Raw genomic sequence first — 12908 nt, 5'->3', positions numbered from 1 at the left:
GGGGGGGGGAAATAAATTTTTTTCCCGTGGTTTCCCCCCAAAAAAACTAGGTGCGTCCTATGGGCCGGTGCGTCCTATAGGGCAAAAAATACGGTAAGTGAATAAAATCTACAAGACTGCTACAGAGTGAACAAACAATTTAGATAGTAACTTAATTATCTGGAGAAATAGAACTTTTTCTAAGCGTTTCTGCTGCAGCTTGGTATAATATTTAACTTTTTAAATAATTTCCTAATATCTCCCTTATTTATATTATAGCTTTTGCAAATAATACAAAAGAAGATTTGCAGCAGTCTGGCAATCACTAGAGATTTCACAAGATGTACTGCTACTTAGCACTTTTATAACACTGCTGCAGTATCCTGCAGCAGTAAAATCTGCAGATATTTTGATAGGCTCATAGTTCATGCACCTGCCACAATACTCCTGTCATTTTTTAAAAAGTAAACAATGTTTGCAGCAGGTACAAGTATGCCTGCTATAATTTTGCCATGACAGATGAATACGTGACAGGTGAATACAAATATATTATATTCATGAAAACAGGCTTGCGCAGCTTTGCATTTTCTGCATGGTAATTCATAGTGGAGACTTTTCTGCTGCACATGGCTTATATTGGTTGGTACACACTCTTCAAATCTCTTCATTCTCAATTTTTTAAATAAACTAGGCCAGTAGTTTTTTTAATCAGCAAGCTTGAAAGCTTCCTAGAGCTCCAGTGCAACAGCAGAAGCAAAACAGGATCCTCAGCAGGTCACTTTCTTACCATACAATTAACAGTATTCCCTCATCTAGTTATGTTGGAAGTCTGTCAGGCAGTTACTAGGCAACAACCAAATGCTGTCCGCCAGTAAAGAGTATGTAGTGGATCAGCAAAGCAGCAGGGAAGATGGCATTGTTCTAACACACCCGTAGAACCATGGTCGCCCCATGGCATTTTGGCAAACTACAAAATGGCACCCCCTTCCCTGCTAGGGAAGAAGGGAAGAGGGAGTGAAGACTGACATCAGGAACAAAGAAGGAATAAAGATAAACATTGGCATCTGTTGCCCCTGCAGGTCCTGCCACCTGAGGCGGTCACCTTGCCTTGCATCATGCATAGGACAGCTCTGGGTGTAACCAATCTGGTTTTCCTGCTGGCACATCTTTACTGGGCCAACGCTGCCTCATTCTTCCTTTCCATAAGCAGCAGCAACTCAGCTGTCAAGAGTGAGCGCTGCCACTCAGCCACACTGATTGCTGCTGTGTATAGGTATATTTATACATGTGGGTCAATTCAAATTGAGTTTAGGTGATTTTTCACTATACAGTGGTACCTCGGGTTAAGTACCGTATTTTTCACTCTATAAGACGCACCAGACCACAAGACGCACCTAGTTTTTGGAGGAGGAAAACAAGAAGAAAAAAATTCTGAATCTCAGAAGCCAAAACAGCAAGAGGGATCGCTGTGCAGTGAAAGCAGCAATCCTTCTTGCTGTTCTGGCTTCTGAGATAGATGCACACACATTTCCCCTTACTTTTTAGGAGGGAAAAAGTGAGTCTTATAGAGCAAAAAATACGAGTAATATCTCGGGTTAAGAACTTTGCTTCAGGATGAGAACAGAAATCATGCTCCGGCGTCACGGCAGCAGCAGGAGGCCCCATTAGCTAAAGTGGTGCTTCAGGTTAAGAACAGTTTCAGGTTAAGTACGGACCTCCAGAACGAATTAAGTTCTTAACCCGAGGTACCATTGTACTTATTTTAGCTGGTACTGTTTCTTGTTTTGATTCAGAAGGTATTTGTGCTTCACAGTAAGTACTGGTGCATTAAGTAGTTTGAATGCAGTCATTTTGCTGATCTGTACTTGCAATCTGATGTCCTGAGGAACATCAGAATGCAGGAAATCACACAGCTTACAGTTGCTGAGAAATTCAGCTTTCATGCCAATTAGCTTCCACTTCTCCTGCTTGGACGTCATATAGTTGTGGGAGAAAGGTGTAGCTGTGAATTTGTAAACAGAGAGTCAACTGGCTGAAACAATTTTAGTACAGCTAAGAGAAAATACATTTAATTGCTTCTTTGAGGAAAGAGAAGCAATTAGAATCACCCAGTTTCTGATAGTTCTCACGTTGCTTTAAAAATTACAGAGTAGAGGCATGCATTCATGTTAATTGCAAAACATTTTATATGCATTTGATTAAAAAAAACACTGACTTATAATGGAAAATTTTCATTAACGTACTTGGACTAAGAGATAGACACTTTACATATCTATTTATTAGTAAACAAATATATGATAGCTTTTTCATAAGCCTAGAAATGCTATGAAAGGCTGTTGTGTTGTTGCTGTTTTTTAAAAAACTCATTACCATGAAATGCAGCTGTTCAGCACTTTATTCTTTTTTCCAGCTGAATTTAAATGCCAGCCTGGGCGATTTCAGTGTGGAACTGGACTCTGTGTTTTACCAGCATTTATATGTGATGGAGAGAATGACTGTGGAGACAACTCTGATGAACTCAATTGTGGTAAGCATTATATGGCATGAGACTGCTTTGAGGTTGCTGTTGTTGCCTACAATCAAGTGGTATATAAATTTTCTGAAATAAATGAAATCTAAGAAAAAGCTTTTTAGAGAATCTGATGCTATAGTCTACCATTTATCAGCTGCAGCACAGCATCATGTACTGTGCTCCGGCTTCTTTTCTTTTTAAAATGGTTTTTCCATATTACATCACAATACAAATATACCAGAGCTACTCCCCATCCCCACATATATCAATCAATCAAATATAATATTCTTTTGTCCCTCCCCCTGCTTCCCTCCACCCCTACTCGATTTCCTCTACATTCTGACATTACATTTATCTTTGCATTCTACAATCTTCTCAAATCTTCTATATATTCTCATTATGCTTCCTTACTAATTTACCTTCCCTCAGCTTCATTGTTCCCTTGTAAAAGGGCTGCTAGCATTTCACATCTCCTATCCAGTGGCTGGTTTAGTCTTCAGTGCTATTGCTCCAGGATGAGGACAATCCTGTTTAAGGTGCAGAAGTGCTGTGCAAGGGTTTTTACAGGTGTGGGGAAAGTGAAACCACACAAATATCCCAGCACAACGTTCTAAGAACTGAAGGAGAAACCTCATTGCCCTCGTGTTTCTATAACTTACTGTTGCCACAAGAGTACTAAAGAGATCTGATACAGTGCTAGAAATCTGTAAAACTGGACAAGCCTGTCTCTTTAACTGATAAAGAATATGCCATTTTATCAGCTGTTGTGCATCCAGGTGTTTGAGTTTCCCTAGCTAAAATTCTGAATAGTACTAGGCTGCCAGTAATGTTTAGCTCTTAAGAATCATTAAGAAGTTGGAAGATAATTACAAAGAGTGTATCACTCTAATATTATTATAAGATGACTGATAACAGCTATCAGGAGAGTTACAAGAGAACGGTGACCTCTTTAAACACTCTTCTTTGTTTGGTGAAAAGGCTGTCTGGCAATAAACCCTGGATAAAATTGATGTACAAGAGGAATGAAAAAGAGTGATAGAGAAGGGAAAACATAATTACATGAAGGAGATGTAATGATGTGTTGCCAGCTTGTCATTTCAAAATGCACTTGGAATAACGGGTGGGTGGGTGTGTGCGCGCGTGTGCATGTGCAAAGTTTCAGCTTGTAAGATAAACGTGAAGAAGTCTGAACTTAAAATTACTTTAATGAACAGTTCAAACAAGATTCAAAGAGCCAATTTAATATCGAATATGATTACCCAAAATGCAATAGTTGACCTCAAATCTCTTTATTTTGGATAATGGTTGATTTTTAGGTAAGCAAATATGCCAAGCACTGCAAATCAGAACCAAGTAACAGCTTGATTCCCATTGAAAAGTTGTGGCAGCATGCAGTAGCAACAGGTGTTGCTGCCTGCCTTGTCCAGTCTGGTTCAAGGTGAGATGAGTGACTGGTGGCAACATACAGTGATGGTGATGGCAGCAGTGCCAGTAGTAGCATGTTGCAGCACTACGTAGAGATCCAGGTGGGAACTTATTGCAAACATCCTGCTGAGTGCTCACTGAAGTCTGGTACCAGCCCTGATAATGAGGCATTCAAAACAGCAGTAATATAGCTGAGCAGTATAAAATGAGAATCACCCGAGTTTTCTGTCCTGAAGCTTCTTATTTGTTTGTCCTCAGATACACATGTCTGCCTGTCAGGTCAATTCAAGTGCACCAAGAATCAAAAGTGCATTCCAATAAATCTCAGGTGTAATGGACAGGATGATTGCGGTGATGAAGAAGATGAAAGAGATTGTCGTAAGTTACTTACGTAGAAACTCCAAAATTGCATTATTTGTGGTCAGTCAAACATGCTATACACATTGTTGTTTTGGTGAATTCTTTTGAATAATATAATTTGAATAATGTAGGAAGTGGAGATAAGACATTGGGTTTTTTTGTTTGGGTTTTTTGTTTGTTTGAAGAATTGAGAGAAAGCTAGTTTAAAACAGCTTTGATTGTTTTAATTAGAATTTCTGAATGTTAGAAAACAGTTTCTGTACTTAAAGTAGCTCATTTTCTTTAAAGCGGAAAACAGCTGTTCTCCTGACCATTTTCAGTGTAAAACAACAAAGCACTGCATTTCTAAACTATGGGTTTGTGATGAGGATCCTGATTGTGCTGATGGGTCTGATGAGGCAAACTGTGGTGAGTATCCTGTATACTACTGGCAAATGCAATTCTCTAGTGCCTGCCCGTATGTGGCCAAAACTATATGTCCCATGCACAAGAGTGAAATATCAGCAGGCTTGGTGGGAATTCAGGGTTTGCAGACATACCAAAAGAGAGAGAGAAATCATGAAGTGGTGAGAGAAGCCAACAGCCCAAAGACCACTGAGCATACTCATTGTCCATTGAATACAGCCTACTTCTTGGATGAAAAACCATGTGAGATTGGGAATGGAATTGAGCATGCCAGCTCTTTGTAACCATGTACAGGAGCAATTTTTGTTGTAAGGCTTGTAAGAATTATTACTTTTAAAATATTCTTACTAAATTTATTACCCACCATTCACCAGCAGGTCCCAGGGTGATTTGCAGCTATTTAAAAACAGTTGAAACCAAGGAAAAGAGTGGGTCCTGAAAAAAACCCAAGAATATTAAGTGTTTCATCACAACTAGTGGTAATAAAGTCAGTTCATATTAGAATCATTTCAGATTAGAATGACTCCTTCTATGCAGAAAAAGGGTTTTCATCCAGTGGAGAATCCCACTGATGGAAGAGGAGGGGAGGGATTTTTTGTTGATTCTATCCTCCCTCTGCTACCATGCCTGTTCTAAAAGGTAAAGGGACCACTGACCGTTAGGTCCAATCATGACCGATTCTGGGGTTGCGACGCTCATCTCGCTTTATTGGCCAAGGGAGCCGGCTTCCGGCTTCCGGATCATGTGGCCAGCATGACTAAGCCACTTCTGGCGAAGCAGAGAAGTGTACGGAAACACTGTTTACCTTCCCGCCTGAGTGGTACCTATTTATCTACTTGCACTTTGGCGTGCTTTCGAACTGCTAGGTTGGCAGGAGCAGGGACCAAGCAACGGGAGCTCACCCCGTTGTGGGGATTTGAACCGCCATCCTATGCTCTGTGGTTTAACCCACAGCGCCACCCGCGTGTTCTAGACAATCGCTAAATCCCCTGAAGCAAGTTTTCTGAGGGCACAAGAGGCTGCAGCGGGGAGGGGGAATCTTAAATTGCTTCTTCCCTTCTACTGGCAGAAGTGCCTCTTGTGAAAAGTTATGTTTCAGATTTTCCCATCAGCCACACCCAAGTTTGGGTCCAAGAAAATAATTATCCCCCACCCTCGGGCAAATAATAATATGGTAAAAATAAAATGCATTCTGACATAGCAGCAGATAATTAATTCAGTACCTTTGCTAGTGAAACATAGTTTAATATGCTATAGATCTGACATGCATTTTTCACAATGCTTAACTACCTTAGATTATTAGAATAAAAGCAGTATCTGTCTTGGTTACAGATAAAAAAACTTGTGGGCCTCATGAATACCAATGTAAGAACAGCAACTGCATTCCAGATCACTGGAGGTGTGACAGCCAAAATGATTGTGGTGACAATTCTGATGAAGAAAACTGCAGTAAGTAATTTCTGACTTACTAGTAGTACATGTGAAAGGGATCTAGGGGTCTTAATGGATCATAAGTTTAACATGAGTCAACAGCATGATGCAGCTACAACAAAAAAAGCTAATGCTAGGCTGTATCAAGTCCAGACCTATTCTGCCTTGGTCAGACCACGCCTTATTACTCCAGAAGCAAAATTTGAATTTTTGAGTATTTGAAATACTTGCATAAGCTGTTGAAATAAGTAAAGTCAACTCACCTACAGTAGCTAATTGCAGTAGCAAGAAGTGCACAGTGTTGGTTTGTTAGCTCCTATGGCTTAAAAAGGTGAAAGAAAGCTTTGGGGCCAAATTCAATCAGCCAGTCTTGCTTTGAGGACTTTTCCCCCTTAACATATAAAGCGGTATAAAGGTAAAGGGACCCCTGACCATTAGGTCCAGTCGTGACCGACTCTGGGGTTGCGGCGCTCATCTCGCTTTATTGGCTGAGGGAGCCGGTGTACAGCTTCCGGGTCATGTGGCCAGCATGACTAAGCCGCTTCTGGCGAACCAGAGCAGCGCACGGAAAAGCGTTATAAAGCAGTATAGAAATGAAATTAATAATAATAATAATAATAATAATAATAATAATAATAATAATAGCAGAAGCTTGTGCAAGATGAGGTTTCCCCTTCCTCCCCCCCCCCCCCCGTATGTCCCTATGCCTTCCCAAATTGATGGGGGGGGGGCAGGAGAATACATAGAACAGTGCAGGGGGGGGGGGAGAGGAGAAGAAGGGAGATAATTCCATCAGACAAGCAGAAATGCTCAAACTGATGGAGTGATCTCCTTAGCACTACATTAGCACTCCTCTTTTTAAAACTTTGGCCTACATTGTAGTAACATCAAAAGCTTTTGGGAAGCTTTTCATAGTTAAAATAGTCCTTTTTAAAAATGCATATTTTCTTATATGGAACTAAAAAGTGGAGAGCCTCTGCGGGTATGTAAGAGTAAAATACCTTTTATCAATAGTTTCTGAATTTCAAGCACACTTATTTTAAATATGTATGAGCATGCCCCCCCATTTTTAATCTGGATTTTTTTGAAATAATAATAATAATGTTACAATATTATTACATACCACCCCAATCTCTGCCAAGCAGCTGCATAAGATTCCAGGGGTTGCAGGCATTCTTACGCAGGGTTAGTGTTTCCTTCAGGAATAAGGCTCAATGGAGGCTAGTGTCTTTGGGATATATAGTTTATTCACACACACACACACACACACACACACACACACACACACATATATGCAACCTGGAGTTTCCAATGGAGGGGCTCACAGCAGCAGTACCCCAAAATGCACCAGAATATTCCATAGCAACAACAACAAGAAGCCCAGCACAACCCAGCTTCCTGGTTACATCACTCCAGCCCTAATCCCCATAGCCTAAATTCTGGTCTCTTTTATAATCCAGGAGAAGGCCCTTCCTTTGATGTCCTAAAACTCATTGCCTGAAAAGGGATTAGCTTTTCACATTTATTCACACTTAGCCCTTGAGAGAGGGAGGGAACCGGCACATTTGCAAATGAGATCTGCCCTTTCATTCTTTTGTTTCACCTAAATGGCTTATCCCCAGGTGGTCACCGCACAAGGAAATTACCTCAGCTAATTAGCTTTTAGACTTGTTGATTCTACAGGATTACAATGTCAAATACACAACCCAGGAAGTGTGCTTAGGTTAATTAACTCTTCGCATATTAACAGCTGCCAGCCCACATCTTGAATACACATGAATCCAGCTATTATGGGTTCTAAAATACCGGTTCTAATTAAATTCAAATATTTATTAAACCCAATTAGCACCCTCAGATGTATAACATTATAAATAATATAAAGGGAGAACACAAAATTAATGGAACCAGGAAACAGTTCTGATTCCAGTTCTTAGTATATCACGGGTAAGCTTGGGAGAGTTCAATCAAACTAAGAAAAAAGTTCTCTAACTTATGTTTAGTTTGAATCTGAAACATTTCTTCTTTCAGAACCACAAACATGCGCTCAGAAAGACTTTCACTGCTCCAATGGAGACTGTATGTCTGCAAGATTTTGGTGTGACGGTGATTATGATTGTGCAGATGGCTCAGATGAGGTAGGGCTTTGCAAGAGATTGGTTTTGATACTTAGCACCTATATATGATGGGATACTAGCAGCAGGGGGTGAAGTGCCTTTTCCACCTCAGTACCCCCAAAACATCCATGCTTGGGCTTATATACTGATGCACACGCCACCTAAAACCATGTGATCAATACTCTACGTAAGATCCAGGATTAACAACTTGATTTGGATCTACAAGCATTGGTCCCGGTCCTCCCCTACATAGCTGCTGAGCAAGCAGATCCAAAGGCATTATAGAAATATATGGCAAGAGTGGCAAATGACTTCAAACCCACTCCTTTAACATGTGTAACTGATAGGACAGAAGAACATACTGCCAAAATTCAGTTTTAGTATTAGTTTTAGTATTAGTTTTTGCCTAAAGAAAAGGCTCAAATGTAAGACTTTGGAGGCTCAAATGTAAGAATTTCTAGGAAGTTGAAAGTAAGGTTGAGTCAACATGGTCTCACAAAAATTCTTCATGTTATTGGTACACTGTAGAATTGGGGTCAATTAACTTTGAACTAGATTGCAGGAAATATCCTGATCTACTGAGGAAGTCAGTTAGTAGTTTGCGGGGGGGGGGGGGGGGACTATAATAAAAGAAACAACTAGCCAGTAAGACCTGTGCAAAAGGAAGTCAACAAAATAAAATGGCATCATAGCCTGCTCCATTGAGGAAAAGCAAGCTGCCAACACTTGGTATCACAAACTATGAGTAAAATAGCCTGGTATTGCTGCCCAACAGCAAGATTTTTTTTGTTTTTTTTAAAGTGAAAAGCTATGAGCTTTTTTCCGAAACAGAAGCATCAGGGATAACTTTCTGATGGTAAGAGTGTTCGACAGTGGAACAGACTCCCTCAGAAGGTGGTAGACTCTCCTTCCTTGGAGGTTTTTAAGTAGAGGTTGGATGGCCGTCTGTCATGGATGCTTTAGTTAAGATTCCTGCACTGCAATGGCTTGGACTAAATGAACCTTGGGTCCCATCCAGTTCTTTGATTCAATGCATAATCAAACCTCGTCTTAATCCCTTTTCGGTCCAGGTCCAAACTAGTGTGCAGCTTTGTAACTTTGGAGTTAAGAGTTCTGAAAATTCTAACCTTGCAAAAATCTGGCTGCTGCCCTGTCACGTAGTCTCAATTTTCCATGAGGTGGAAATATCACAGAAAATAATAAGAAAGGTTTCATATATCCCTATTTTTAGCCCATATTTGAAGTGATAATTCTGAATGTACTTTAAGCAAAATGTCACCGTATTTGAGGTGGCAATGTCCATGACTATCACTCAATCAAATTACTATACATGCTATCCAGTTGTGATTACTATTCCATTTTATAACTTCTGCTACTTTTGTATAACTTTGGAAATGATTGTTTTATTACTGGAGAATTCACAAATGCTGTTCGTTTCCAGGCATAATCTTCTTTTTGCACTTTGTATTGTATATTACTTCAATTGGTTGCGTTCTTTTGTTTATGACAGAGATACTGTGATTCTGGCTGCTTAAAAGACCAGTTTCAATGCTCCAATGGTCAGTGCATTTCCTCAAAGTGGAAATGTGATGGACACGATGACTGCATTCTTGGGGAAGATGAGAAAAATTGTGAACCAGGTAAATCTTTATCTGGGGGGGGGGGAGGAATAAGAGAATTATTAACTGCAATGAAAAACACTGTTAGTAATATATTTTGCCCTTACCAAACATGCCACTCTGTAGAAATACAGATTTTACCAAATACCAAGTTTACAGTGCACTGCCTTTCTCTAATGCCAAATATATTTCTGATATAGCATCTCCAACCTGCTCTTCGAGTGAGTATGTGTGTGCCAGTGGAGGGTGTATCTCAGCATCTTTCAGATGTAATGGAGAATATGACTGTCCTGATGGCTCTGATGAGGTACGCAGTTAATTAGTCTTGACCTGCTCTAAAGTTTTGGCTAGCAAATTTAGAAGTTTGAATTTAAAGTAGCAAATATTGTGGAATTTCATTCTACCCCAGAGGTTTCCTTGTACAGAAAAGCAAACAACTCAGTCATTACTGGGCTTTCTATTTCCCCCCAATAATGGAGTAGTTGAATCTTTCATTGATTTGCATAGCTGTAAGGTCCTTTCAGTTCTGGCCCCCAAATTCTGGAATTACCTCATGTCAGAGGTTCACCAGATCTATTTCTTGTCTGAGGAGCTTGAAAGATCAGACAACTACTTGAGTACGCCCAGGTTTGCTGTTTTAATTGTTGCATTTAAAAACCAATATGCAATAGGATGCAACAATTTAATCCTTACATTTTCACATTGTGACCCACTTTGATGGCTTTGGTCAAAAAGCAAGTTATAAATCCATAAAGAAATAAATATGGGGAATTTCATAAGAACAGTGGCGCTCCGTGGGCTGGGTGGTAGTTATTGAGCAGTATCCAAAAGTGTTTTGTGCTTCTGCAAGGGCACTTCCAGTCACACAAGATAGGTCCCTCCTTCATTTCTTTTTATACCCCTTCCTCCTCCAGCCCCTGTACTCTTTCCCAGGTCTCAACTTTCTATACTCACAAAAAGTCTTGCTTGAAAGCTGGAGAGGTGGAAAAGCCCAGTGCACAGTCACACTTCTTCTACTCATGTAACTTTGGATGCTAAGGAGTGGTTTTAGGGCAAAGGTGTCGATGTCATGCCCCCTCCTTTATAACTCAGAATGGTGTTGTTTGCATTTGTAGTTATTTATATTCAGTGTTAATTGTAACTTTTTTGTCAGCAAGAGAAAAGTGACCCACCTTTGGATTATTTTTATCAGTTTTGGCAAATTCTACTTGGTCTGTCTATAAATCTGTTGCTTTTGTTTATAAATACTGCCACATATAAATGTATTTAAACAGATGGATTGTGTAACAGAATGTAAGGAAGATCAGTTTCGATGTAAAAATAAGGCCCACTGTATCCCTATCAGATGGCTTTGTGATGGAATCCAAGACTGTGTGGATAGCAGTGATGAACAACATTGTGACAGAGGTGAGAGTCATTATGTTCTTCCCTAATAATAATAATAATAATAATAATAATAATAATAATAAATTTATACCCCACCCATTTGGCTGGGTTTCCCCAGCCACTCTGGGTGGCTTCCAAAAAAATATTAAAATACAATAAAATACAAAACACAGTCCTATGGAGCATGGAGAACAGTCCAAAACATGTCAGTACTGTAATTATTTTTTCTTTCTTTTGCCATTATATCTGTGCCCACAGGATAGTCCTATGCATGTTTAACCAGAATGAACCTCCCCAGTGCTTAGTTGGCTGTAATCGAAACACACTGGAAGTAAAATCCACTGAATTCAATGGGATTTGGTTCAGAGTAGATATGGGTAAAATTGTGTTGCATAAGACTTAATACAAACAAAGTAATTTTTATTTGCCCTTATTTATTTATTTTGCTATAAGAATGTACAAGGAAAACAGGCTGCCTCTGAGTAAGAGATCACCATGGGGGGGGGGGGATCTACAATAGAACTACATTTGTTCTATTGGCACAAGCCCCGTTGAACTGAAGGGGAGCTTGCAACTTGGCCTTATGACTGCAGCCTTCAACTCTTTTCAGGTTGCTGTGCAAATGTTCAAGTGCTCTAACTTGCACAAAAGGAGAAAAAGCTGGTAGCAACAGAGGTGGTTGACGATACTCCCACCCCCTTTACCTTAACCTGCAGAATGTCACATTTTGTTCAATAGAATAGACCTTTTTCCTTGGCCGTTAGCACAACGGCATTTTTGTAACTGTCACTATTTTGTTCAGAAAAGCCATATCCTTTTTTTTAAAAAAAAGAATTATGACTTGTAGTAATCCCTTAAAATATAGAGCAATATTATCTCATTGAGGCTGCCTTTTCACAAATCTAGTTCATCCTAAACCTAGGCAATCACAGGAATAATCCCAATTTCCATCTCTGAAGTGTGTGCTCTGTGAAGGCTGTATTTATAATTAAACTATCTGCTGATTTTTGGATTTGTTCTTTTATCAATCCTTCTGTGTTTGCATTAAGCCCACCTATTTTTTGAGATCTATAATTCTGTTTCCTCTATTAAGTTCATTTTTCATTTTAGAAAAAAGCATATTATTTTAGAATATTTAGGCAAATCAGATTTAGGAAATGACCAAAATAAAACCATATTGAAAATAGGCTACTTTATCTAAATGACGTGCTTCAAAATAGGATTTAAATAAAATGCCCATCTCAGTTCACTAGCCCATTTGCAAGTGGCAAGTAGAGAGGGAGACTTTGTCTTTTTCAACTGTGGGGGCAGATAAAATTTATTTAATGGTTTTTCTGGGGGGAATTGAGGCTTAACAGCTAAATGTAGCAGCAAATGGCACAGATTCTTCTTTTTCTTTTGCCTTTAAAGTTATTGTAACGTATTGTGCTCATCCACTGACTACGGTGGTAGTGCGAAAGCAGGTTTCACCCAAATGGTGTCTGACGTGCCTGTGCGGTTATTCTACGTCAGATAACACAACATTGTTCTGAGTTGGTTTATAGGAGGAGTGGTAAATGGTCGTTCCTACTGGGTGCTGAGAATTGTTGCCCTACTGATGTCACTTCCACTTCCAATTGGCAGCAGCAATCAATCAATCAATCAATCAATCAATCAATCAAGTCCATATATTAAAAC

At 39.6% G+C, this 12908-nt stretch overlaps 1 protein-coding gene across 3 annotated transcripts in view; it reads left to right on the top strand.

The window, feature by feature from the left end:
- LRP1B (LDL receptor related protein 1B) overlaps positions 1-12908 on the top strand; it is a 742760-nt gene that overhangs the window by 680761 nt on the left and 49091 nt on the right. For all 3 annotated transcript variants that reach the window (XM_083492761.1, XM_083492762.1, XM_083492763.1), the window contains 8 exons: positions 2390-2506; positions 4175-4294; positions 4565-4684; positions 6014-6130; positions 8141-8247; positions 9737-9866; positions 10046-10152; positions 11120-11252. In XM_083492761.1, coding sequence (XP_083348887.1) covers positions 2390-2506; positions 4175-4294; positions 4565-4684; positions 6014-6130; positions 8141-8247; positions 9737-9866; positions 10046-10152; positions 11120-11252 — 951 coding nt within the window. The remainder of the gene's footprint in view (positions 1-2389; positions 2507-4174; positions 4295-4564; positions 4685-6013; positions 6131-8140; positions 8248-9736; positions 9867-10045; positions 10153-11119; positions 11253-12908) is intronic.

The sequence above is a fragment of the Podarcis liolepis genome (genome assembly GCF_965112155.1).
Source record: "Podarcis liolepis genome assembly, chromosome: 1".
Taxonomy (NCBI): domain Eukaryota; kingdom Metazoa; phylum Chordata; class Lepidosauria; order Squamata; family Lacertidae; genus Podarcis; species Podarcis liolepis.
This window is presented reverse-complemented; position numbering and strand designations above follow the sequence as displayed.